Source organism: Mchenga conophoros, linkage group LG17 (genome assembly GCF_057382185.1).
Source record: "Mchenga conophoros isolate Kocher_MC1m ecotype Shallow Benthic linkage group LG17, M_conophoros_male_GT1.1, whole genome shotgun sequence".
Taxonomy (NCBI): Eukaryota; Metazoa; Chordata; class Actinopteri; order Cichliformes; family Cichlidae; genus Mchenga; species Mchenga conophoros.
Genome location: NC_140542.1, coordinates 34,871,599 through 34,899,069, shown reverse-complemented (window position 1 = coordinate 34,899,069; position 27,471 = coordinate 34,871,599). Strand labels below are relative to the sequence as shown.

At 41.8% G+C, this 27,471-nt stretch overlaps 3 protein-coding genes, 1 non-coding gene and 1 pseudogene across 6 annotated transcripts; 2 read left to right on the top strand and 3 right to left on the bottom strand.

Moving 5' to 3' along the window:
* Window positions 1–3,783: 3,783 nt before the first annotated feature.
* LOC146555815 (signal recognition particle RNA) lies at window positions 3,784–4,042 on the bottom strand (annotated as a pseudogene).
* Window positions 4,043–5,491: 1,449 nt separating this feature from the next.
* Window positions 5,492–5,574, bottom strand: trnal-cag (transfer RNA leucine (anticodon CAG)). The gene has a single exon. It is a non-coding gene; the product is annotated as a tRNA-Leu (tRNA).
* Window positions 5,575–7,392: 1,818 nt separating this feature from the next.
* Window positions 7,393–12,831, top strand: LOC146555813 (suppressor APC domain-containing protein 1). 2 transcript variants are annotated; one of them, XM_085251722.1, is made up of 4 exons: window positions 7,393–7,851; window positions 11,122–11,292; window positions 11,703–11,858; window positions 12,020–12,831. In XM_085251722.1, exons 1-4 carry the CDS (start codon window positions 7,741–7,743, stop codon window positions 12,107–12,109), a joined length of 528 nt encoding a protein of 175 aa, XP_085107848.1. In that variant the 5' UTR covers window positions 7,393–7,740; the 3' UTR covers window positions 12,110–12,831. The 2 variants fall into 2 exon arrangements, with proteins under 2 accessions (XP_085107848.1, XP_085107849.1); XM_085251723.1 differs by having other exon boundaries at window positions 7,410–7,839; window positions 12,020–12,828.
* Window positions 12,832–14,686: 1,855 nt separating this feature from the next.
* On the bottom strand, window positions 14,687–19,909 carry prdm4 (PR domain containing 4). The gene is made up of 12 exons (XM_085252454.1): window positions 19,825–19,909; window positions 19,469–19,535; window positions 19,156–19,271; window positions 18,358–18,546; window positions 17,493–18,263; window positions 17,256–17,405; window positions 17,048–17,166; window positions 16,861–16,946; window positions 16,646–16,773; window positions 15,843–16,397; window positions 15,591–15,759; window positions 14,687–15,488 (listed from the first exon to the last, which is right to left on the bottom strand). The coding sequence occupies exons 3-12, from the start codon at window positions 19,268–19,270 to the stop codon at window positions 15,128–15,130; spliced, it is 2,643 nt and encodes an 880-aa protein (XP_085108580.1). The 5' UTR covers window position 19,271; window positions 19,469–19,535; window positions 19,825–19,909; the 3' UTR covers window positions 14,687–15,127.
* Window positions 18,278–22,138, top strand: LOC146555811 (achaete-scute homolog 4-like). Of its 2 annotated transcripts, none has more exons than XM_085252456.1 (3): window positions 18,278–18,570; window positions 19,119–21,242; window positions 21,342–22,138. In XM_085252456.1, the coding sequence occupies exon 3, from the start codon at window positions 21,343–21,345 to the stop codon at window positions 21,880–21,882; it is 540 nt and encodes a 179-aa protein (XP_085108582.1). In that variant the 5' UTR covers window positions 18,278–18,570; window positions 19,119–21,242; window position 21,342; the 3' UTR covers window positions 21,883–22,138. The 2 variants fall into 2 exon arrangements, with proteins under 2 accessions (XP_085108582.1, XP_085108581.1); XM_085252455.1 differs by having other exon boundaries at window positions 21,339–22,138.
* Window positions 22,139–27,471: the final 5,333 nt, after the last annotated feature.

The window sequence follows — 27,471 nt, the reverse complement described above, 5'->3', positions numbered from 1 at the left end:
CTTGAGAGACTGCAAAGACATGTCATTTTTTTCATCACTGGTTTTAAGTGTGTGTGTGTGTTGAAGGGGGTTGGGGGGGAAATATGTTTAAGATTCCACAAAACTATGATCTGGAACAGTGAGCCCAGAATGGCCCGCACTGGATATTGGACTGTAGAGGAGAAGGGAGCGTCCAGCTTCTGTGGCGAGGAATAATGTGTCCATTCCGCTTGACAGTGACTCTTCATGACTGTTTCACATCGCTATATAGAGGGGCCGTGGCCTGTCCGTGTTAGCTGCTTCTTCTTCTTCTTTTTTTGTTGCAAACAGTTCTATAAGTATTCATGAAACACAGGAGTGACAGCGAGGGAGCAAATATGTGTGTGAGAAAGTGTGTATGTGAGAGAGCAAGACAGGAAGCAACCAGGGGCCCACTCTCAGCCACAAAGTAGTAGTAGTGACTAAAAAGATTCACTTTAAGAGGAAGTGAGTTACTGTTGTGTTTGTGTGTTTGTGTATAAAATTGTCTGTGTGTGCGCTAGAAACTTCAGACTAAATATGAATAACCTACAAACATGTATGCACATATTGCGAAGTATTATACCATGACTGGGGGGAAACAGGAGCGGCAGAAAAGTTGCAGCTTGTGTGAATAAATTTGCACCGTTTATGTAATAAATGTGGTGAATTCACTCCTCAGGGGAGCCCACGGTGGAAACCTTTGTGATCGTATGTTGTCTTACTTATGACCATATATGCTGTGTACAAAAAAACAGGCCATCTATTGCTCAGGATATTATGAGCTCATGAAGCTTTAGGCTTCATTTTGGCAAGACTCACAGGTCTTATGATGGAACACACAATCCTCCCTCTGTAATGTAACTTTTCTATATAAAGGAATATAAATAAATGTAATATTTATATATAAATATTTTGAAATTGCTTTTCTGGGTCCTTATCTGGTCCTCTTTTCTGTCTAAATTTGCATCGTTTGGGAGAAGAAAAGTGGTTCAGTCGGTTTTTCATAGCTATACTTTGAACATGTTGTTCCTCATGAAAGAAAACATCCCCATTAAAAAAAATGGGGGTGAGGAAAGGTTGAAAATAGCTGACATACTTTTGAGGAAGTCTCTCAGTTGGCACTTAATTGTGTTGCTCCATCTGGTGTTTTGTTGAAGTTACTGCGGCACAGACTTATGAGAATATAATACAAAATGTCAGCTTTTAACAGTTTGTATTCTTCAGCAGGCAGTTTGGACTTATAGCTCCCTCTACTGTTCATAATCTATATCACACTTCAAGTAGGCTGTGGGGAAAAAGGGAAACGGAATGGAGAATATTAGAAAGCATTTTTCTAATTTTCTGTTGTCCAATTTTGTCCCAGTTTTCTGTTTTTACCCTGACAGGAGTATGCTCTTCTATTGCTGCAGCCCACAGAAAACTACACACAGATGCAGAGATGCTCTTCTGCATAACCTGTTGTTAGGAATGCTTATTTGAGTTACTTTTTTCCTGTCAGTTTGAAGCAGTCAGGCAGTTTTCCTGTGACCTCTGACACCAAAAACGTATTTTCAGTTTTCTGAAATACTCACTTAAGTGACCTTTCATCCCCATTCTGTTTGTTCAAGTCATGTAATAAATTGAGTTGCTGTCATGTGATTGCACTAATGAGCAATTGAAGGGGTATGAAGTCTCAGGTGAGTGACCTGACCATGACAAGATGAACAAGTCCTGCTATTCTACTGTATTGCAAAAATTAAATACCAGTGCATTTCTTTGCATTTGACCCAAACTCCTAACTTAAGTGCATTTAAGCTGGCATGGCTCAGATCAATGTGTTATCTATTATGACCCAGGTCATGATACTCTGTGATACTCTTTACTGTACAGCGCTGTGATAATGTAGTGGGTGGGACCAATGGGTGGGCACTGTACCGACAGGGAGGTCCATCAACATGTGTTGATGGACCTCCCTGTCAGGACAGTGCCAAAAGAGGCTTAACCGCACCCACTGAATAATCAAAACACAGTATGTACTGAATGTGATAGCCAGTCTCCCAGCAGCCTACAGTAACAGCTTAAAAGAGGTTTTATGGTTTGTTGTGTTTTGTTTTTTCTGAGCTTCTTTTTTTTATAAATATTGGTCCTCGATTATCAGAGATTGTGAGACCTTAGAATCCTAATAATAATTTGATATTGTTTGATTAGCATCAGAACTCCAGCTAAAATATTACTATGGTATCACTCTCAGGGGTTATCCCTGTTACACCTCACCCACAGCAAGTTTGTTTAGGTTATACAGCAGCGTAATAGCAAACAGTCCTTTTCACCAAAGTATTTCAAAAAGAAAGAAACAAAACTGCACAAAGACATACACTTGTGGTCAGAAATTCAAATGCAGTCATCACGGACATGAATGTCATGATAGTGTGGGGGGGGTTTCAGGGTGTGTAGCATACATCTTTAATGAGTTTAATGACTTAAATTGTGTTGCTTGTTTGTTTTTACCCCTCAAATTTTAAAGGCTGACAGGGTATCGTCATCACCCTGGTGGGCGGTCGGGCGATCGGTATTGACATCTAAGTTTCTCGATAACGCAACAACACGGTGACGTAGGAGCTTCAAATTAATATCATAAGTATATCTACTAAAAATTTCAAATCTCAGTGATCTCAACGTCAGAAGTCAAGTTTTCTGAAAATCCTGTAAATACAATAACTTCAAAATGAGGCAACATAGGATTTTTAAACTGATACCACAGGTGTGTCTGCTCGGAGGCTGAGAAGTAGAACTAGCACACGCCAGTATTTTATAATTTTTGTACTGTGCAGGTCTTCTTCCAGCCACCTTATACAGAGTCCAGAGTCCTCTTCAGAAGTAAATGCAAATTTTCTTACACCTCTCTGTGTTGTGATCTATTCTTTTATATTACATTTTATACTTGTTTATATTCATCAATATTTCTGCCCCGTGTGTATTTGTGTGTGTTATAGTTGCAGACTACAATGATACAAATTTACTGGAAGCTGCACTGCTGGGTGGGGACAGCTTCATTGAAGACACACCAGCTCCTGCATCCCAGCCTTGTTGGCAGCTTCATAAGAAAGATGGTGATGGCAGACCCTGAACCCGTAACTACCACAAAGGTTGTTTCTTTTCCTCTTTTCAGTGCATTTTTGTATTACCAGCGGCTATGTGTTGTGCTTATTCAGGTGTGCCTTCAGTGAGGAGGTGGAATAAGTGGATAGTATTTTTGTCTTGGCTTACCATCATAACTAATTGCACACCACCTGGAGTCAAGATGACTGAACGGTCTAAGACGTTGCATTTAGGTCTTGCAGGAAATAGTTCATCAGGAATGCATGTGTGTGCATGTTTGAGTTGCTATTTGTTTCTAAGGCTATTTGACCTCAAGTTTAAATACATAAGTCAGATTCCATTCAGTTTAGGGTTATGCATTCGAGATCATTCAATTGTATATTATGATATATTGACAGATAAAAGCGTGCTCAAGCATCTTTGTAATCAGTGTTCAGTAGCTGAGCAAAAGCTCTGTGTTCTGGTTGCCTTCTCCCTTGGAGGCGTGGGTTCAAATCCTGCTCCTGTGACGAAGCATTTCAAAATATATTTCATTCAGTATTTAAGAAATTTGCAAACATGTAAACATGGATTTATTTCTCACACATAAGTTGTAAGAAAGCTGATGGGAAACGCAGATCCTAAATGGATAGCACTGGGAATAATTGCGGGTTTTTAACGCTTCATGCACTGAGAGCACAAAACATTGTGTGAATCAGTAGTGCATAAAGACTTGCTTCTTCTGCATTGCTCAGGCTGATCTTCAGCATCTATTCATGAGCTTGATCCTACTTTCACCTGCTCTGTCTGCCGGTGCAGGCCTCCTTAGATGACCTGGTGGTACCAGGGCCCACAGGTGCACCATATCCATGCTGAGCGAGGATGCCTGATATACTGCTGCAGCTCAGAGGTCCTGAGCTCAAACTATCCTCTAGCCTCAGTCTCCTGGTAGCTTGTATTACAGGCACACACCACCACACCTGGCAAGAAGCAGCCTCACTCACAGAGCTTTTAACGTCATCACATTAGAGTAGTGTCCATCAATAATGGAAGTAATGGCAAAGCAAATAACTACTGATATGAGATTTTCTTAATTAGCAGAAGGACGTGTGTGTGTGTGATCATTTTGTTTATGCACTGTCAGATAAACAATAAAACATTCATGGATTTTTAATAATCACATAAACAATGACAAACTCAGGACACTGATGGAAATCAAACTGCAGGAATTCTGTTTGGCTACACAAGCAATTTTACATTCATGAGGCAGACCACAAAGACTGAAGAAAACTGTAAACCGGAGGCTAACTTCTGAGGTTTTTCTCAGTTTTTTACAAATGTCTGTCTGAATTGTGTGACTTTGTGAAAGGTGTGACTTTGTCAGGTCTTCCAGAGTAAGATGAACCAGCACAGGTATTTATCATTTTGCCAAATCTCATGGGCTATTGTGTCATGATGGCAGAGCGGTTTAAGGCGCTGCGTTCAGGTCGCAGTCTCCTATGGAGGCGGGGGTTCAAATCCCACTTCTGACAGCAAGTTTCTCGCATGTAGCAAATGAAAGATGAAGATGCTGTTCATCATTACAAAACTAGTCACTATGCAGGGTTGAACAGTGCCCAACTAAGAGACCTGTGTTATGAGAAATTTAGATCTCAAATGCATTTTGTCAGAGTAACACTAAGAATAGTTGTACCCTGTTCATCTGAACAAGTCAGTTTCCCGCATTGAAAACACCTGAATGCAGTAGTGGCAGTCGAATCTACGCCTTAACCTGCTCAACCATCTATATCTTCCACAGCGCTTTTTGGTGATATAGATAATTCCACAGAGCTTCCTGTTTCATCTTAAGCCCTCAATACATGCAGCTGTTACAGAGGTTACAGATATGATATTATGGTTGGTGCTTAGAACTTTGGTCTCATAAAAGCAGATCTCAATGTGTTTTGAAGTGAATTCAAAGTCCAAAGCATTAACCATTACACCATGGGAGTGCCAAAATAATGCCATTAGAAAATTAGCTGGAAATCATTGGATTGCGCTGTTGACTGGAAAACAAAATGAATCATATTAGCTTTAGTGGTTAACTTGCATTTTAATGGTATAAAGATCATGTAAATAAAAAAAGAAGGTCAGCCCTGATTTTACCAATAATGCTCGAATGACAATAAAGTTGCTCCAGTGATTTCAAATTTGCAGATTTGTGTAAAAGAAAGTGATTCTACCAGTATGTGATAGTGCCTTTAATAAATAGTTAGCACAGTGTACATGACAGTTATATATCTTCAGTAAATATATTAGTGACATGAAATTAATGACTTGCTTTGTTGTACATGTCAGCTATTACAAGTCAATTATTACAAAACTCACCAACGCGGAATTAGACCTGACACAACACCAGCATCTTTACTTGAACAGTGTCAGACAAGCTACTTGCTGTCAGAGGTGGGATTTGAACCCACGCCTCCAGGTGAGACTGCGACCTGAACGCAGCGCCTTAGACCGCTCGGCCACCCTGACACATCTGTAGTCATGGTTTCGTGAAGTTAAAAATTTAGGACGGCTGCCTATGCCATCTAAAATGTTCGGATCATGCTGTTGTTACAGAGGTTTGGATCTTTAGCCATCAGAATTGTTGTCTGCCACCCTCCTGGGAAGAGCTGAGGAGAGCCCCAAACGAGAGGTCACCCAGCAGCCACGGAGCAGAGGGTTGCAGTGACCCCTCTCAGGCCTCAGGCCCAGAGGCCATCAGGAGTGAGCCAGTACATACATGAGCGCCCAGCCCCAGACACCAAGAAACACCAAGAAACACCAACACACCGACCTCTCAGAGCATCAGCCACTGGCAGAGAGTGTGGAGAGGGGAGGTGAACAGGTGCACGCAGACACAAACGTGCATTCCCACCCCCATATACACGAACAAATACTCAGCACTCACCCGACGTAGAGACAAACATAAATAGACACTGTACACACATTCACACTCCCCAAACATACTCTATATCCCAGGTCCGTGTACCCCTGCCCCCAGAGGGGCAAACCGTACCCAGACCCAGGAGATGTAACCCTTCTCTCTGGGGTGGAGGAAAGCAGATCGCCTCCTTATCTGCAGTAGCAGGGAGGCCCCGCATCCCAGACCCCAATCCGACGGCCAGCACTTCCTCCCAGCTGCCCAGCCCTGATGGTTAACAGAACGGGGGTGAGTGAAGAAGTGCATTTAAAACACAGGAGGGCATGGTGCTTCCTGCCAGAGAGCAGCACGGCTCCTCCCGAAAACCCTCAGTGTCTATATGCATTTAAAATTGAGGGTAGGGCACCAGCGCCAGAGGTGGGTTTGAATACACAGACTATCCTCTGGATGCTGTATAACGTGCAGGAATCCATGATGTAAATTAGCCTTTATGCATGTAGTGTTTCGTGTCCACTTTAAAAGGGAGCACTTTTGTCCATAGCTTAGCTGCACAAGCTAATGAATGACCTCTCTTTTGAACACAAAACGCCCTCACACAAAACAGGAGGGGTACCTCCAAAGTTTGGTTTTGTCCGTTCATTGATGGTAGTTTTGTGCTTGATGCAAAACGCTAGTATAACATATATTTAACACATTGTTGTAGAGGTTAATTGTAGAACCAATCTGAGGGGGCACAGTAGGGGATTTTATTTTCTATATATATATTTTTCCCTCACAAGTTGCACTAAAATCTCTCCAACAGGGCTGCTGTTGGATCCATAACAGCCACTTTAGCCTGAGGCCCTAATGAATAACATGTGTTGCTGATTTTCTGTGTTGCCATCGACTAACTGAACAGCTGAGCGCTGATAGTAATGCTGTTAGTGTCAATAAACTGAGCCTACTGAAGTCTCTATCTCCTGTACTTGCTCTCAAACTCCAAACTATACTCGCCATAGTCAAGTTTGTTTAGCAGCTGCATTCAGTGCTCCACACCTCTGTGCTTGATCTCTCATCCTCAGGTTATGTCACATTCCAGGCAACATGTTGGGACAGAAAGCTCACCTGAAACTAACAAGAAAGTGATTTCGTGCCCTTCCTTTGGACCTAGCTGCAGATTAGCATGATTTTCCTTGAGCTGAGGGACAACTTCTTCGTATCTTGTTGGAAAATCCAGTGTTTGTGAAACACAGCCTTGTTTTCCTCCTCTGGCCTTCTGCTGTAAATTTGGGATAAACAAGCTCCCCCCCCCCTGCTGTTATGACACTGATGGAAACACATCAGGAGCTGATAAGTGTGTAACCACACCTGTATCCTCCCCTCAAATCTCCCATCCGCAGCTTCATTTTCATTTTTCCTGCTGGGTGCTTTTTCACCTTTTGTTGTCTTTTCTCTCATATTTGATCCGGCAGTGCCAGTCTCACCCCCTCTCCAACCCGGTTCTCCCTCTCTTTGTCACTGGTTGTCGATCAACCAGTCAGTGACATGTGGAATTTTTCATCACCTCGCCCCGGGGGCACCATGCTGCCTGCGCCTGTGTATCGTGCTGCTTTTTTTTCCAGTCCTGCCTTCTCTCTCTCTCTCTCTCTCTCTCTCTCTCTCCCTCTCACTCATGCACACTCATTCTCTCCCCGCGGTATTATTCTGAGTCAGCCAGTGGCAAGCTATGGTTTGTTGTTTGTGGTCAACCCAGCTGTATGGGGTAGCAGTAGCTGTCAGTGACTGATCAGCTCTCCATGGCCTATCGTCCCTCCAGCTCTGGCTCCTACACTGTGGTTATCATCCCGCTTAAGACCAGTCTGTGCAGCGTGGACGCACTTCGCTTCTACCTATGGGTGAGGATAGAGGTGGTATTTGTGTGTCTATACATCATCTGTTTGAGTTGTATGAATGATCAAACTGTTGTATACTAAACATGCTTTTGATGGACTCTTCTGTCTCTGGGGAAGTGTCACTAGTTTGGTACATTTGGCCAACCTGCAATAACCTGACTTTTCCCACTTCTCTGGAATGTAACATCCATCATTTCTGTGTTGATTTTGACTCATTTACTCATTATTTTACAGTATTCTTATAAAGAGACAAGTTTATCTAGGCTAAATGGCAGCATATTTCACTAGTAAGTTCAACCGGTACAAGCTACAAGCTACAAGGAACGAGTGCCAAGAAACACAAACAACTAAAGTGCAGGGACAGAAATGTCAGAAATCTTATCTGTTGATTAGAACTGAGATTGTTAAACAATTCTTTTCATTAATCTTTGAACAGACAGCAAACACAAGTGTAGTCTCACAGACAAAAAAAACTTTTTTAACTTTTTAGGCAAATTCAAAGAGGTAAAAACGTCCAATTTTAAGTCTTCATGTCTGCATAAAGCTAATTCAGTGTCACACGAGATATCCTCAGTTCATTCTTTGATTGCACTGTAGGACAAAGGCAATTTTAATAATATGCCTAACATGATATCTGCACATTTTTGCTGCCGTCTGAGGTTTTATCACATTTATTCTGTTCTGTGTTAAACTCAACTGGTGAATACCATGCCTTTCAAAAAAAAAGGCATGGTAAAAATTCAGCATTTTTAAAGCTGGATAAGTTTTGCAAAAGAGGATTTTGTGGTTTCTAAGTGCCTCCTTATATTGCTTGGTGGAGTATTACTCAAGTTACTTGACAGGCTCAGGCTCAGGGCTCTCTACTCTCACTGTCAGTCAGGTTTTTCATGTGTCATGCTGTAATAACATCCAACTTTTGGCAGCTGTGCAAAAAGCTTTTTTTTTGTATGATTTGCCTCAGGTAAACACTGCTTCCAAAGTACTGAAACAGTGGATTAACAATTCATCCATATCTTTTTGTCTAGCAGTAATAGGTTCTGACTGTTATTGAATTCCAGCACACAGCTAGACTTGCCTCACACAGCACAGAAGTGTGCCTCGACACACCATTGGGGAACAGCTTTGTTAGTTGAAAAGACACATTTTGGATTCATATAATGATGATGCACCACCCTCTGTTCAGTTGCAATGCTACTCTGCTGCACGTGCTGCAAACAGTGCTGAGATAAATGTTGAAGCTGCTCTGCTGAATAAAATATGTTATGACAGCATTTCTAAACTAATCTATTATTGCATTATTAACATTTAAGAAAAAAAGGTTTACGCTTATGAGCCAAATAATAAGTAACAACCTCCTGCCACCGATGTCAAATGACCTAATTAACAAAACAATTGATTGACTATTAAAATAGTATATAGTTAGCTATTACAGCTATAGTCTTGATGGTGTACCCTGCAACACACCACAACCATCAGAAAATCACACCAGGCATCAAAAATAAGATCAGCCTGATATCTGTGCAGTGATATCAGTCACCATTCAGTCGATAATTAAAAAGAAAGTGAAGAACAAAAACTATATTTTAAACAGTGCTTCCATTATATTTTTATCCATGGGAGAGAAGTTTAATAGGTGCTAGCTACCAAGGGGCAAACTCCAGAGCTGAAAAAGTGGCAAAAACTGCAGTTCCTGTAGCTGCCACTTGAGGCTGGCACCAAAATGAAGTTAATCTCCACAGACTCATACATTCAAAGGTTGAAGTTTAGAGATTAAAAAGCACATTTACTGCCTGGTACAAAATAGGGTTTGCACCTGTGTGGGTAGTTTTCTCTTTTTAATAACTCATCTGCCTGTATAATTGGCTTGTTAGTCTCAGCACTAATTGGCTCAATTAACGTATTCCTGCACCCAAACAGTTTGTGAATGCAGCTTTCTGACCAAGCTAGCTAGAGTTAGCTTGATAAATTAGGGCTCCACCCTTTCTTCCATATATGGCAGCTGAGGTCACGGTGACTACTTTCATCTTTGATACTGCCTGTGGAATTGCCATGATATTTTGCAGTTGTTCTCTTGTGGTAGGGAAACTATATTCTGCTAATGTCAGTATGTTTAGCATAAAATATCACGCTCACCGCGTTTTTTACTTCTCATGAATTGTACATTTTCTAACTGGAAAAATGTGGATTTTAGGGGTTAAGGTCACGGCACAATCCTATAGAAATAGTCGCAAGTCTAATTGTTTCTTTTAAACATTAACACGTTTGAGACAAGAAAGCAGAGAAAACTATAGAGCAAATGTGCATGTTTTCTCACTAACAGCTAACCAGCCCAGTGGTGTATATGCTTTCTCCATTCTTTTCTTTTCTTTTTAAATGTAGTGTTTGTTTGTGATAACAGTAAGCCGACTCAATGTGACAAACTTGTAGATAATGTTGAATCTGATCTCTTTTTCTCAAGGCTCTCAGAGTTGAATGTTTTCACAATGTACATTTTTGGTTAACTATCATAACTGAATCATATGTGGCAAACTGATAACATAAGGTTGACAGCCATGGATTAAGAGGTCATGTTAGCAATATTCAGATTAAGAGCATGTCTCATTAATACTTCTAGCTTTTTAAATTTGTTTTCCATTTGAACAGCACACTCACTCACTGTGTGTTTTTCAGACAAGTTGAATTGTCACGTAAAGGTGATGCGCATCGTTGTATGTATAAAGTGCGTGTGTTGAGTCAGGTTGCGTTCAGTCATTTCTATCTTTGCTTTATTCGGGGTAGCGTGACTCTACAGTCATCCCAGTGACACATTCCCACATGTCAAGCTCGATCTTCACAGCTTCCTGTTGAAGGATCAGTGTAACCAGTTTTCTGTTAGCAGTAAATCTACTAACGATCAGCAGCCGAGCCAGAATAAATTTAGACTATTAACTCTAAAATAGAGAATAGAGTTTTCGGCCTCACTGTCGTTGAGATTACAGTGACTCTAATGGTCTGAAGTCATGAAGCCCCACCGCCACATGTCATGTTTCTCACTGTGTGTCTTTGTTTCAGCCTATTTAAAGAGCCTGTAACCCCGCTGGGCATAGACTAAAGAGCTAAAGGCCACCTGCTGCTCAGTGTTGCCTGGTACACAGTGCCTCGGGGCCTCTGGTTTACATGCTTCTATACATGAACCTGAAGGTCAAACATGTTAGCCTAGTACACAGGGACATACCAAAACTGGTTCTATCATATAACTCAGCACAAACAAAGTTTTCCATTTCATTTTGCTTCTTTGTGTTTCAGATTAAACGGTTGAAGGATCTGGAGAAGGAGAAGGACGCTCTGTGGTCTGGTCTGGAGATTCTGGAGAAGGCTCGGCTCTGGTATCTCCAGCGGCTGGAGGAGAACAGGGCTTGGCAGGATAGCGTCGAAAGCAGAAGTGGGTTTGTCTCCAGAAATGAAGATGGAGCAGAGGTACAGAGAAGGGCCTCTTTGATTTTACTGACATGAGGCTGTCATGTTTAATAACGATGAATGATTACAGTCTTAACTTCCTTCTGACTTTGAAAAGGCTTGTCATTGTAACACAATCACAACTGGCTGCCTTATTGTCGAGGCTGAAGGATGGAAGTTGCATCGGGCCTTACCATAAATTTTAGCATGCACAGCGTCCAAGTTTAGTGGTCAATATCTGAAAAATTGTGCAAGACTTCAGCCTCATTCCTAAACGACAAACATTTCCTGTAATTACATCATTTTAAGCATCTATTTCATTTTCATCTGTTAGTGAGAGCATTCCTCACCAATCATAAAGATGAGACTTGTGCTTGGCATCCATTCGGGTGTTTCTAAGCCCACTAACAGTTCTGTGTGCCTGTCCTCAGGCTCGCTCCTGCCTCCTCGGGTCTCGTATCCAGCGGGTGAACGGTTCTCTGGGCTCTGTGATGAGTGAGCCTAACGCCATGACCAGCAGCAACCCCTCTCTGCTTGAAGCAGTGGCAGACAGTGACCTCCGGTGGCACAACTCAGTACTGACTCAGGTAAAGAAACAACCCTCAAGGAGGTAGAAGAAATATATTTTAATTAAATATTGAAACATCTTCTTTAAGAGCTTTTAATAAAGTTACGTGAATAAGTTTTGCATCAGCGTTCTTATGATTTGTCCCTTTGTGTAACATTGTCATTTTTCATGTTTTAACAGGAGGTGAAGAACAAGAACTGTCAAATATCCTTGTTAGAACAGGAAAAACACGCTCTCCTCAATCAACTCCATGCACTGAAGAACTGCTGACTATAAGCTTACACGTGTATTACACCCCAAACTTACATTTAACTGGATATCATACAGTTATTTGCATGTAAATATGTATTTAAATTAATAAATGATAGTAAATGATACATTATTTTTTTCTTTGCTTTGTATGCAGTGAACCAGCCTGACTGGAAGGTTTTTGAATAACTTGACTGACGTGTTGAATGTGCTGCATTTGTTAATTCCTCATGACTATCATTTAACTTTGACCACTTTATGCTCTCTGCTGCTGATGATACATTTAGGGTTATGTCAACATCCAAGTATTCCCACAAATTTGTTCCTGCACTATTTGTCTAATTAAAATGTAAAAGTATATTAAATAACAACTGCAAGTCCAGAAAAAGATGCCCAGGCTTCATTTGAACCGTAACACCTTCTAGTTTCTGTAAATGTGCTTGCTGGGCACGTGAATAAATCATATTCTAACTGTAAGAGACCCTGTGAATATATTCAGTTGTATGTAGACGTACAGTTGAATAATAGATACACCTGGATCACTGCATTGATTCTTTATGAAATGAAATGTCTCCATGTTTGGAGATACTCTCTGAAATGGATGGACACAACATGACTAAACTGATACCACATGAGCAAATTAATTTTTTTTTTCCTTTACTGAATGCACTGAGTAAGTGCAATAAGTGAGCAATAGTGTTTAGTACTTCTCCAAAAGACACTTGAAGCAAAGTAATCTCATTATAATAAAGGCTTACAAATTTGAGAGACTAGCCCATGTCTCAGTTTTAATTACGTTCATTTCAATGTAATTTATATAGCACTAACTCACAAAACTAGTTGCCTCAAGGTGTTTTATATTTATATTTATATTATTAGCAAGACAATCCCAACAATCACACGAACCCCCAACAAGTTAGCAGTTGGCAACAGCGGGAAGACAAATTTACTTTTAACAGGATGAAACCTTAAACTGAACCAGGCTCAGGGAGGGGCAGCCATCTGTTACAACCAGTAGTTGATCACTTAATGAGAAGTACAGAGATTCACATTGGTGGAAAAGTGAACAAAAGAATGATCATCAATTCACATTAAGAAAAACTGCTGATAGCTAAATGACTGTTGCTGCTACTGTCTTTAGAGGGTGTCCTGTAAAGATTACAAGAAGAGCTCAAGAAACAATCCTGGAAGAGTTGTTCAAAACAAAACAAAATTTAAAAAAACGGAGAAACAAAAATATACAACACTGTTTCGAGGGGACACGGTACGGGACATCAGCTGCAAAGCCTCATTCCCACTGTAGAGCACGGTGGAGGGAGCATCATGGTTTTGGGCTGCTTTGCCATCTCAGGGCCTGGACTGTGAGAAGTCACTGAGGGGACAAATGGTTTAAGGTGGTATTTTGAAGTGGTTACTTCAAAGATGGGAACCAGGTCACAGTGAGTTCTCTTCAGAGCAGTAAGTCTGGTTTCAATCAGCTTGCATTCAATGAAATCAAGCTGGCAAATAAATCCATTCTTTTTATGGAAATATTGTTATTAGCTGTAATTTAAAAAAAGAATCTATTACTGTCTGCATTTACTGGAATTTACAATAAGTAGGGATGGCTGTAGCTCAGGAAGTACATCTACAAATTAGAAGGTTGATGGTTCAATCCCTGGCTGCTCCAGTCTGCATGCCAAATTTACTTGGGCAAGATACTAACCCCAACTTTCTCTCCAATTGGAGTATGAATGTTGAAATTCCTCTACTAATAGTGACATGGTTGCTTAACTTCAGAATGAAATAGGCACTCAGTTGGGCTCAATCGCTGTAGCTGGCTCAGAGTGATTGCAGTGTGTGCAAAATCAGTTTGCATTTATAAATTATCTGGCGAGTGATTGCAGTCAGTTTGGAAACATGTTGCGTCCCACCAGGCAACCTGTACAATTGCCTTACAATCTAAAGTGGTCGGTTACAGAATTTAAAAAAAAGTGCAATCACTAAGCAAACACTACGATTTTCCTAGTCACAAGACTTTTACCCCTCCGCTGTAGAAGGCTGATGAGGAATTGTTGGCAGGCGGGCAGACGGGTAGCATGGACACCCAACAATGCAATTAGGGATTTTCAAATCTATACCATAGGTGCATCACCTAAAAAAAATCTCAGAGGTGTTAAAATCTTGTTGACCTGGACCTTAAGGTAACGTTTTTCTGAAAATCTTGCAAATCTGATAACTCAAGGGGGAAATCCTCAAGAAGACTTTCAAATGTATTTATCATTTCCTGGTGCATTTACCAGGAGGCTGAGGGGCAGCACTGATGGTTCTCATGATTTTTATTCCTAGTTTCACTCAAGTGTAATTAAGCCATTAGTTCCTGGCTGGCATGCTCGACTTCATACGTCACAAAAACATGCTCTACAATTTGTTAACAGTACTAAAAAATGCTGACATCAGCAGTGCTACCCTTTACTCTCTCGGTAAAGCGCGAATGGTGTTAATTTGAAAGTCCTAGATGATGTCCTTGAGTTAACAGATTTGCAGGATTTTGAAAAAAAGTTGCCAAATTTTCTTTGCAACTTAATGAGATGACACATAAAAAATATCAGTCTGCTCTATAGCACAGTTGTTCGTTTATTAAAATATGCATTACACAGTATAAAGCTGCAACATTACTTTAACACCCAGTGTGGGATAATGCACCATAAATGCCTACCATATTACTCTGTAGCAAAAAAAAAGGTTATCAGCCACATTACTGAGTGAGCTGAAGAATTAAGATTAAGAGAAAAATAATGAATAAATGATAGCTTATATGAAACCCGAAAACCAGTAATTACACAGGCCTGAGTCATGAGAGGAAAGAAAATACAGTCAGATCTCAGATTATTTTAGCAGCTCTTGTGAGAAACTAGACAAAAATGTGGCAGTTCAATTGTACTGATGGCCAAATATGTTATTATATATTCAGAAAGTTATATTTGGCAAAAACGAAAGGTAAACATCGATAGTTTTATGAACTTAAATAAATAAAACATCTCAACAGGCACAGTGTTGTCAGTGAGGGGGTGACAGGGACTTTTCAGAGTTATATCCACCGACATCTAAACCGCAGTCTTCACTATTGGCCGAGTCAACCAGTCTCTCTCTTCCTCTTCTGCTGTCGTCGTCGTCGTCGTCCTCCTCCTCCTCCTCCTCGTCTTCGTCGTCAGCGTCCTGCTCCTTGCGGGACCCCCTTTCTGTCTTGGGCCCTTTGCAGATCTTGAGGTGGCGCGTGAGGTGGTATTTGGTGAGGAAGGCTTTGTTGCACTTCTCGCACACAAAGTCTCGGCGGCCCTCGTGAGAGTTCATGTGCTTCTTCAGGTGGTTGGTCTTGAGGAAGTGTTTGTTGCACTTTGGGCACTGAATCCGCCGCTCACTGTCATTGAGAAATGAAGGAGATTTAAAAACAACTATTAGACACTCTGGATTCTGAGAGTACAATCCATCTGTTGACTTTTAAAGCAATGAAGTGACGCACTGTGTGTGAGAGAACATGTGCTGCTTCAGGTCGTGTTTCCTGATGAACGCTCGATCGCAGAGGTCACACTTGAGCTTCTCCGCCCCGGTGTGGATGAGCATGTGCGACGCCACGTGGGACTTCTGAGTGAACGACTTCTCGCAGACTGTGCATCTGTAGTTCTTCTGACCTGTCAGTGCGAAAACATGTGTGCATGTGTTAATCAGTCTGTGTGCCGAGCATCTGAAGTTACACTATTTACGCTGTACCTACCTGTGTGAATTTTCAGGTGCATCCTGAGGTTGCTGGGGTCGCTGAAGGCTTTGCTACAGTACTCGCACTTGTGAGGTTTCATCCCCACATGGCCCATGAAGTGCACCTTGAGTTTAGTGGATGTAATGAACGCCCGAGTACACATGCTGCATTTGAATTTCTTCTCCCGCACGTGGCCCTGACCTTTTGCCCTGGAGGTAATGTTATCAGAGTTTCTATCACTGCCGCCCCCGCTGCTGGCGCCGGTGTCAGTGTTTGTCTGCCCTGCAGCAGGGTTGTGACAGGGCCACGGGGAAGAGGAGGAGCTAGAGGTTTCATTTGTCAGCTTGTCTTCCTGGTGAGAGTGTTGCTGGGGCTGCTGCTCCTGTTGCTGTTGCTGCTGAGTTGGTGGTTGCTGTTGCTGATTGTGGTCCTGCTGTGATGGGCTGTGGCTGTGTGGAGGTTGGGTATGGCTGTGGTTACTGTTATGGCTGCCAAGATGAGACTTAAGGTCAGAGAAGGAGGCGCACTCTTTGCCACACTGGCAGATCTGACTCTCGGGTACCTGTGTAACACCTGAGAACCAAAGAAAAGGAAGTTAGAGAGTTGAGAATGTGGGCCAGTCAATGGCATCTATTCCTTCATCCTCCAGGAACTGCCTGCATACTCTCACCATATGATTATTGTGTACCAGGAGGTACCTAGGACCCACTGCACCAATGTAGGGTCAGACAATGGGTCCAGCTGTTTACTCACACTCGTACTAAATGAGGGTTCCTTAAATTTATACAGAGGGTTAGACATATTTAGTCATGTCCGCTCACCCATCAGCCTGCAGTAGTCTCTGCTGTAATAGAAGAGCAGCTCCTGGTCCGGGTGGATCTCAGTGGTTGTGCAGAAGAAGAGTTTACCGTTAGCAGGGTACGCCACCAGATTCTGCTCTTCATGTGTCCTGGACACACAAACAAAAACGTGTTAATTTTAATTTGCATTGTGGGTAATGTAGGCAACAATGGCATATAAAAACACGAGCATTCACCGAGCTTTGCGGACGAACATCATCCAATTGCATTCGTTCTCATCTGTTGTCACGATGCAGAACTCTAGCACGTTGTTGTGGTACATCTGTGACAGAAAAACTTGTTTATCATGCGTTCCCATGCTTTCATCGTGGTTTTGTATTGAATGTGGCAACTGCACTCCTAACAAAGGGCCACAAGATTAACCTTCCATATTTGAGGTGTGTCCTTTTCCGGCCAATCAGAGAGGTCCACGTTGCTACAATGCTGGCCAACCATTGGTCCAAAACAGGTCCTTGGTGGAATGACGTCCCGTGCAAAAACTCCTATGAGTGCAACCACATGCACATTTAAACATGAGCTTAGAGTAACATCTGAGGTCTGTCCTCATTAATAATCAAGTTTCTTTTCTTACCGAGCGGTTCGTCGGCAACAGAGATACGCAGGCACAGCGGACGCGGGAGAGAGAGGCGAGCCCGGCTTTGGATGGGAGCATCTGGGATGAAAGTGACTGGGCCATGCTCAGGACAGTCTGAGGTATATGAGCACTCACACAGTGTGCACCCTAAAACAAAAATGCACATTAGCTTTAAAGATTTCTCCATAAGCTATCGATTTTACTTGGATAGGAGACTTGAAGTTAAAAACTCACAGATGCTGTAAGCATTGACCATGTTCTCCTTGTTGGAAGAGGAATCCTCGAGCTGCAGCGTCGAGTTCACCAGCACCAGGTTGTTTTCCGGCCCCAGAGAAACCTCAGCAGTGATGGGGGACACGTTAACGGCCTCCAGCCCCATCCCAGAGTGTCCATGCAGAGACACAGGCTCCAGCTGGTTCTGGTTGGCCATGGAGCCGGTGAGTACCACACTTACTACGCCTGAGTTCAGCTCCCCGTTCGTGTGGAGTTGCTCCCCAAGTCCCCCTGCTCCCCCTCCCCCCGAGTTGCCCACTCGCCCCCCCATGTGATCCTGTTCCATTACCACTGGCAATTCGAGCACAGGGGGTCCATGCAGGGGCATCACCCCACCAGAAGAGTCCACCCCTGTCAGGCCCTCGTGAGGCTGGGGCTGCCTTCCCCCTCCGAGCTGCTGCTGGGTGTCAGGCACCGGCACTACTCCGACTCCATCCATTGAGGCCAATTCCTCCCCCATCCGCTCAGGAGACATGGGACTGCTGACACGTGACTCCATGGCAAGCCCTGTAGAGTCCAGCTCATGAGCACCTGTCTGGTGAAGGTCTGCCTGACCACTAACTTGTCTGGAGTCCATGGGCACCAGGCCCTGCTCCAGTGGGCCTCCAGGGCCACTATAGGGATCCAGACCTGAGGAATTGTTACTGGGCACAGACAGGGTCCCATCCATGTTAAGGCTGCTGGGATGAATATACTGAGGTGGAGGACGGTCTGCCAGGTAGGACAGAATACCTGTAGACCAAACACAGAGACCGTGTGGGATATACAACTTAAATTAAACATTGCCCTCGCCTCTAGATGAGTGTTCTGAGAAACCTTAACCCACCTGGCAGTATGTGTCGGAAGTAGCTGCTTTCCAGGTGAGGGTATGGTGGAGGGGGCAAGGAGTAATTCCTTTCAGGCAGGCCGCACATCACCCCTCTATCACTCAGTGGACCCATGGGGAGCATCAGAGACAAGGCTGAAGGGAGAGAACCAAGGGAAGGACCCAGACTGGGGATGGCCACTGGCATACCTAAACTCCCAAACCAAAGAACAGGTAAATACACACTGACGCTTGAGACAAGAAAGAATAATATGCAAATGAAAAATATGATCTATCTGCAAACAAAAACATTTTATACACCAGCTATAAAGTGAAAAATAACTGTCAATAGCTGTTTAATTAGTACATGAAACCGGGTTAACACTGACAACAGAAATCTGGACACAGTCATGTATGCCCCACGAGTCTGAGCAGGCCTCTACACAACCCATATTGTAAATATATGTAAATATGTGAGGATTGTCAGGATGCTTTCAAGCTTGATACCTTCATTAACAAAAATCTAAGTGCAAGTGTAACTTCTGATGACGAGTCAGTATTTTACAAGTATCAGTTAGAAAACAAACTAAATTTCTTATAATTATAACTTTGTTTAACAATAAGAAATAATTATTACAATATGCTTTGTGACTTTTTCTCCTTATTGGGTCTTCCAGAAATCAGAATTAAAAGCAGAATAGCTGGAGTGAGTATGTTTTGTTTATAAAGGACAAAATGTGTGGACCATCACAGATCACCAGGTCGGTCTAATGTGTTCCCAGCTACAGCATTAAGAGCAGGAAGCAGCGTGTTCCATACCTGGAGTGGGAATGGGATTGTGCGTGGGGGAGGTGGGCAGACCCAGGTGGCTGGCACTCACTGAGGACACGCTGAGCTGGTCCATGCCCACAGGACTGAGGTTCATGTCATTCATCCTGGAGAGTCAACATCAGAGGCAACCTGAGCGTTTAGCCAGAAAGCTAGCTAACATACACAAGTAAGCACATTTTGGGAGGGTGAGGGGGTGAGAAGGTTATTGTACCAACCTCGCGACCGTCTTTTTTTCTGAAGGGAAGCGTTTAGTAATAAACAGAAAGCACACAATGTGCACACAGATTAAGTACAAACTTACCTGAATTTAACAACTGAGGTCCTGCAGTAGCCGTGTACATCTGAGTGGTGCTCCTACATGTCTGTCCCTGCGAATTAAAGACAGTAGGCTTGAAATAAACTTAAAGCGCATGACACTGACAAAGAAGCTAAAACTAAAGTCAACGTTATCAGATTTTTTTTTTAAAGAAAATAAAAAAGCTTTGCAACTAGCTAGCTAGTTAGCCCAACATCTCCGGACTGGCCGCACTGTTAGCTTTGTTCGAGCGGTTTCTGCTGGGCAGTATTACACGTGTAACTCGATACGTCCGTAAGTGTTGCTTTGTTGCTGAAACGTTGAGGATTTTAAAAGGAAAAGCCGTGAAAACAACAACATACCAACACAATACCTCCATGACCTGGGCCATGACAGTACTGCCTCCCGGCGCATGCGCCGTAGCATAGAAGGATGGAGGCGCGTCGGCTGATCACAGGTCAGTAAGAGGGATAACCTCCTCCTAATTTACCTTTAGTTTTTAATATTTACTATTTAATGTTTTTATAAATCTGTGCGGTGTTTCTTAGTGAAAAATGTAACTAGGAAACGCTTATTTGCTTTATTTTGTTTCCTTTGGTGCTTGTTTAGCTGTCCAGGGAATGATGTTGGTGAGTACGAACACGGCAAAGAGGCTGTAGTTCGGAGGTGTCAAACATAGGGCCCGGGGCCCGAATCGGCCCGGCAAAGACTCCAGTCTGGTACGCTGGACGGAAGATATGGTGGAGGGTATAAAGTTTTGTTCTTTTAATTGCATTTTTATAAGATTTCCAGCTGTTCCTGCTAATAAAGAACGCCCCCCCCACGCACACATACAGCCACTCATACACTAAAGTAGGTAAATAGTAGACAATGAAATGACAGAAAAGTTCTTGTATTTTTACTGTTTAGTAAAAGCTTATTTAGATTCTTCACTATTCTAAGAGACATATTCTTATTCTTTTAAATAAAAAATACTATAAAAGGTAATATTTTAATTATCTAATTCTATGGGGTTTGTTTAGGTTGTGATTTTTCTTCTTGCTGCTCCAGTCTAGTTCTTGATTTACTGATTTGTCAGATAAACTTGAAGTTAATCTTACACTCCTCTGCTGTGACATTGAGGAGTGTGTGTGCTTTTACTACCAGTTGGTGATAAGTTTCAATTTTTTGGCACTGAAAGATTGAATGCTATCATGTGGAACAAATAACTTCATGTTATGATGTTTCATGATGGTTTTACGTACAAATGCTACCTTCAACTCATATTTTGTTGTTGGATTAGGATTTCAAGGACATACAGTCCCTTGCAAAAGTCATCTATTATCATTGTTGAAAAAGAAAAAAGAAAACAAAGATAGATGACTTTGGGATATTTTATCCCAAAATACACCAAATAAATCCTAATCAACATCCATAAGGCTAATTGTTGAATAACTTACAATGAAAATTACTTATAAGCCAATAAAATTTTCCAATCTTTTTTTGTCCTGCTGAGAACTGCTTCACACTGTTAGCGGAAGGAAGAAAACGTTGTGTAAACAATTTTATCTTGTTGAGAAAAGCTACATGGATTCATCTCCGCCCAGGATCACACCCACCCATGTCAGCAGCCTCAAAACCCCCAACAAACAAGCTGTCACTGACTACATCGAGGGCAGCCGACTTTGTTGTTGTTTTCTTTTCTTTTCTTTTTTTTAAAGATAACACGTTTCATCTGCAAAATTCAGAAGGAAACTCGCGCACACACCAGTGATGGTTGTTGTGAGGAGGCTCTGACGAGGTGAGTTGAAACGATTCATTTGGTGCTGGATGGTTTGAATCGATGTAATACCCTCTGACTTCATGATAAAAAATGTATTTTTTCTTGTTATTTCAGCAGAATGGCTTACCACAGTCAGGGGATGATGGAGCACATTTCACTCGTCCGTCCGCTGGCTCTCCACGGCATCTCCATGGACAACAGCGGAGCGCACCGTCAAGACGCGCTTCGCCTCGGACTGCCCTGCCACCTGGACGCCTACTTTGACCCCGTGCACGGACAGAGATTACCCTGCAGACGATTCTCCTACATCCCCTTTCACGGACCCCTCGGTGTGTGCGATTACTCTTTCGAGCCCGCGTTTATCCGGAAAAGGAACGAACGGGAACGGCACCGAGTACGCTGCGTAAACGAGGGTTACGCGCGCCTCCGGGAGCACCTGCCTCACGAGTTCGACGACAAACGGCTCAGCAAAGTGGAGACGCTGCGAGCGGCCATTGACTATATCAAACACCTGCAGAACCTGCTGGATGTAAACGTCTCCGGGGTGGAGGTGTCACTCGGAGGGGCGCGCAAACTCGAGCGGCTACAGCAGAGCTCGGAGTGCACTAGCGATGGAGAAACTCAAACCAGCCTAAGCGAAAGCGGGGATGTTGTTTAAATAGCCCTGCCTGTCACTCAGACCTGCTGTGTATGATCAAAGTGTAAAAAGGAAAAAGGGACAGTAAAGATGAGCTGTAATTATTATTGAGTCATATTATTTTTATATCATGCAGTCAATGAAATAATAATGTCTTTCTTCACTTTCGGAAAAGGTACATGTTACAAAATAATCCCAGCTCATTTATGTCATCATTAAATTGAGTTTAAAAAAAGGCATTAACGTCCAATTATTTTTTTTACCACATGTTACAAGCTCTTTGTGGTTGAAAAGTATCAACAAGGTTCCTGAGCTTGCTTTTGACTAAAACATAACCCTGTGCGAAATGTCTCTTTAGAGAGACTTTAGAGCAAGGGTGTGATGAGGCCAGGGGGCCAGAACTGGCCTGGCAAAGACTCAAATCTAGCCCAATGAGCGCTTTGGAAATTATAAGCAAGTACTTTTGAACTTTTAACTGTATTTTCATAACGTTTACAGCTTTTTCTTTGGATAAAGACCTCCCCTTTTTCCATTCATACTACACCCAAATGATATGTAACCGATAAAATGACAAAAGTTCCTGTTTATCCACTATAGAAATTTAAGTTTGCTTGTGTTTTTTTTCCATAGCTACCGTAATCGCATACAGTACAGTAATAGCTACCAGAGCTTTTTCTGTAATTTAACATATTCAACACTTTTTTTTTCTTATACTAAGACATCTCAGGGATTAAATGTTTAGCTAAATGTCTTTCCACTGATGGAAAGGGGGAATTTCAACTGGTCCAGCCCAAATAACATGTGTGTATGTGGCCTATGATATAACACTGGTTCAACATTGCTGTGTCAGAGTCCCATTTTTATCCATCCTTCTGCCATCTTAACTGCATATTTAATTCAGTGTCACGGAGGAGCTGGAGCTTATTTCACCTTTTACTGTGGAACCTCGGGGTGCACATCACATGTTGACAGTCTCTTTGCTCTCCGGTTACTTTGAAATGTTTTCCTCAGTTTTAAAGCGCTGGATTTAGATACAAATAATTTCCCTTATGTAAGTTAAAAAAATAATGGCTTTCCCGTGCACAGGTCTAAGGTGGCATGTACAATCATGCACTGAATGATTAAGCAACTCAAAAAAATCTGCTGTTTGAACTTTTCTGAGCCTCGCGCATGGGCAGTTTGGTTGTGCAATCAGAAAATCTGTTCTAATCAATGGAATAAGGTGATGTTATCATTCTGCTTTGACACACAAGATTTCGATTGAGTGGAATTTATTCTCTTTGGTTTGTTATTTAACAACAACACGCTCAGTCTCGTCTTGTTTCAAGAACGAGCGGCTATTGATATAGTCATAAAAAATGAGAGAAATGAAATCTCAAATCTGCTACTGAACTAGTTAAGTAAATAAATTTATTTATATAGCACTTTTCACAGATAAAAATCACAACAAAACCAGAAATAAAAATTAAGTAATAATATAAAACAATAAGTTGAAAACATAAGACAACTAACCACTTTAGTTGTCATTAAAGTGGTTATTTAACTTCATTTGAACTTGCTGCACATTAATATGAGCTCAAGAATTCAGTTAGTCTCCTGATATATTTGTAACTATGAAAACGCTTTTGGCCATGACAGAAAATCGAGGATTTTTACTTTGCTGTTGCTTCTCTGTTGTAACTGTAGCCCTTCTGATGAGCCCTTTTCTCCCACCCTGACTGCTGAGAATCTTGTGCTAAAGGCCATTTGCTGCTCAGTGTTCACTCTGGACAAAAACCTTCTTAAGCCAAGCCCAAAGATGAACAGCACTCAATGATGACATCTACCTTCTCATTTGTAAGCTGTGCATTCTGAGTGTTTTATCTTACTGCTTTATGTATGAGCTGACAATACCAAGGTACTCCTTGCTTTTTTTCTGCCATTTAACTTTTATTTTTTGTAATAAATAATCAGCATTGTCAAGCAGTTTGTGCAGCTGTAGATTAGCATACTTGATTTCTCGCCAGTGTTAAACGGTTGTTTGCAAAACCATGCTTTTAAAGCAGTTTCCCAAGCACTCCTTAAGCAAGAAGCATCCCTTCAGAAGAAAGTATCTCTCTCTTTCTTCATGTTTTTTGCACCTAAATGTTCTTCAAAGACCACCTACTTCATATCTCATGGTACTCAGGAAGTTTTTGCCTTCTAATATCTTGAAGAATGCATTTATCAGGGAACCCTCAGCTTCATAAGAGGAAACTCTAGAAACATTTGTCTCTACTTCTACTATTTGCATGTTTATCCTTCCAACCTCCGCTGGCCTGCATGGAAACAGCCCCTTTCTCATTTTCTGTAATACCAAAACCACAAATTTACCCCCAAAAAGTAAACATTAGCGATATTGTATACAGTTAAAGGGGATTTGGAAAGCCCTGCAGAATGCACGCCAACTGAACCGTGCAGATAGGGGAGAATGGCATTGATTTCCACTAAAGCATGACAAACCCTCAACAAAAGGCGTTTGGTAGTGCAGTGTGTGAATTAGACCCAATAATTAGCCAAGTGCTGGTACTTTGCGCTTGATGGTTCAGCGGCACTCTAAAGATGGAAAACATGAAGCTACTACTGAAGCTACTAAAGCTTCTGCCATAATGCATGTTTTCTTTCCTGAAGTACACAGGCAGATTCTAATCGGATTCCTGCACAGATTCCTTGGATCCATGGATCTATTTCAGTGTGAAATTTGTTGCCTATGTGTGCGTGAGATTTAACCCATAATAAAGAGGAAAGGGTTGTGAGGAATCATGTGGATTGTGTTTTATTTTTGGAAAGTGTGTTCCACATCCTTACCTCCTATACAATCAGTTTTTTGAATCTGAGGGACTAAAAAAACAAAACAAAAACAACTGCTCAAACATTGTTGTCCTCTGAACATCTTGTCACACAGGGCCACCATGGGCCCTTAGTAAACACACGCTTGAGAACAATTGGGTATATCCCTTACAATGTGGTGAAAAGCATGCTAAGCAAGATTTCAATTATGTAGTCACAAAAACAGAAAGATGAAAACAATAAAGAAAATAACACGTGGAAGAAAAATGAGGAAGGAAATTAGAATACAATCAGACAAGCAAGTTTAATCTCAATATTAAGCCTGCTGATCTATTCCTGTTTGCGCAAGGCTACACATTCGTGCAGCGCATGGTGAGAGAATTCCTGCAAACGTTCGCGATGACTAGGCGCGATAAAGTTTATCAGCTGCAGTGAGATCAGTAGGGGACCACCAGGAAAGATTGCTGCCGCATGTTCAGACACAGAGCCCTCATCCGGGGACGGAAACGGAAGAAATGGGACTAACAGGGCACGCAATGATGCTGAGGTGTCCTCCTCAAACTGCAGAAAAACACAAGTGGAGCTCAACTTAAAAAACATGTTTTGAAAGAGCATGTGTTTGTGGCAAAGCAAGTTTATCAGCGTTAGTTCATCATTACTATTACAGCAGTGGGGGAAGCAGCTGCTTTACTTTATTGAAAGGAGTAATGCCACACCATAAAAAATCTTTAGTAAAACTCCTGCATTTAAATAGCTCGACAGTTGAAAAGCCTGCATCTGTGATGGCGTGAGATTGCATTCGTAAGCATGTTGTGGGTAACTTTCCCATCTGTGAAGGCCTCATTAATGCAGAATAATCTATACAGGTTTTGGAGCAACATATGCCGCCATGCTGATTGCATCTTTTTTTTCCGGGGAAGCTTTGTTTATTTCAAGACACAATGCCAAAACCACACTTTGCGTGCATTCTGACAACATGGCTCAAATGTAAAAGTTCATGTCCTATCAAATTCTCAAAGCATTCACCACATTCTGAGATGAAAAACAAAGAACACACTGAACTGTTGTAATCCTACGTCAAGAAGCATATGTGGCGTACAAATGCACTGATGTCCTCGCTGTCTGAAAGCTGACATAGTGTTGATAAAAGAAGCAGTGATGTAACACAGAACTATATGTAGCCCAGTTTATTAAACCATGTTGCTGGCATCATCTCAGTAAATCAGCATTTTCTGAAATACTCAGTCTGGCAACGACAATCGTGCGATGTTCACTTCAAAGTCACTTAAATCATCTTTTTTTCTACATTCTGCTGCTCAGGCTGATCTTCAGCAAATCATCTTGACTGAGACTACATTCCTGAAAGCACTGAGCTGCTACCATGTGACTGGTTGATAAGATATTTGAACAGTTGAACATGCGTTCTAGATAAAGTGGCTGGTCAGTGTATAGCGGGGGAAATAAATGCAATGCTTAATTTGCAATCTCAAACTGCATTTTGAGAGAAAAAAAGGTTTATTTATAGTCACACGTATCCGGGTTATTAAAGTGATGGATATGTGAGAATGTAATGAATAGTAATACAATTTTACTATGTAAGTAAAGGTAAAATATTGTATTTATTTTTCCATCACATTTACAGATGGACAAAAGTTAAAGCACAATCACCACATATGGCCTTTAGACATCACAGGAAAATCCAGGTCCTGTAGTCCACTACATTTTATACGTGTAGTAGGATATGTGCACTGTAGGTTCTGTATGTACAGTTTGTGATATAAAACTGTAGAATTCTAGATTAATAGATTCATTTCTAATCTGAAGTCCAATAGAAAATCAATTCTCAGATGAAACTCAGCAAACAACCAGGAAAACTACAGAAAAAGCACCAAAACTAGAAGCAAAACTACAACAATACTCTGACTAGTACTTCTACACTGTCTGTGTTTAGTCAACATGGAGATAAGCACCAACTCAACAGGCGAGGTAAGATTTTCTGAATATCAGAGACTGTTTTCTTAAAGTGTTTAGGACAGTCCAGTATTCTTTGATTGGTTCATCTTATCTCTGTACAAATGCAATTGTGTGATTGGATCAAAAAATAAAGTTTCCAGGGAGGGTCAGGATGAAAGAAGGGTGGGATGAGTTTTAATGACCCATACTGGTAGCCTCATGCTGAGCCTGATGGCCATTAGATCTACCTACACTCTAACAAAGGGGTGGGGAACTCCAGGTCTCAAGGACCGGTATCCTGTAGGTTTTATTTGTCCTTGATCCAACACACCTGATTTAAATGGCTAAATTACCTCCTCAACATATCTTGAAGTTCTCCACGGGCCTGGTAATAAACTAATCCTTTGATTCAGGTGTGCTGACCTCAGATGAGATCCAAAACCTGCAGGACACTGGCCCTTGAGGCCTGGAGTTCTCGAACCGCTGATCTAACAGTTTGCATGAGTTTGTGAATAGTATACAGTTCTTGTTGAGAATAATTCATCTTAATGTTAAGTGACTGTCTTTAGTGAATCAAAACATGTTTATTTTGCATGTGTTGCATGTGTATTTCTTTGTCTTTTAGTCACTTGAACAAGTGCAGCCTGATTTTGCATCCCAGCATGATGGACATGCTCCCCAACAGCATGCTGCAAACCCTGCACCAAGCCCTTCTGGATAGTCAGGAGCTGGATGCAGAAAATGCTGCTCTGAGGCAGCAGCTCACCCAGTGTAAGGAAGAAAGACAGATGCTGGTTGAGAACCAGAAAGAAATCAAATTTTATGAAGAGGAGAGGAAGAGAACAAAGA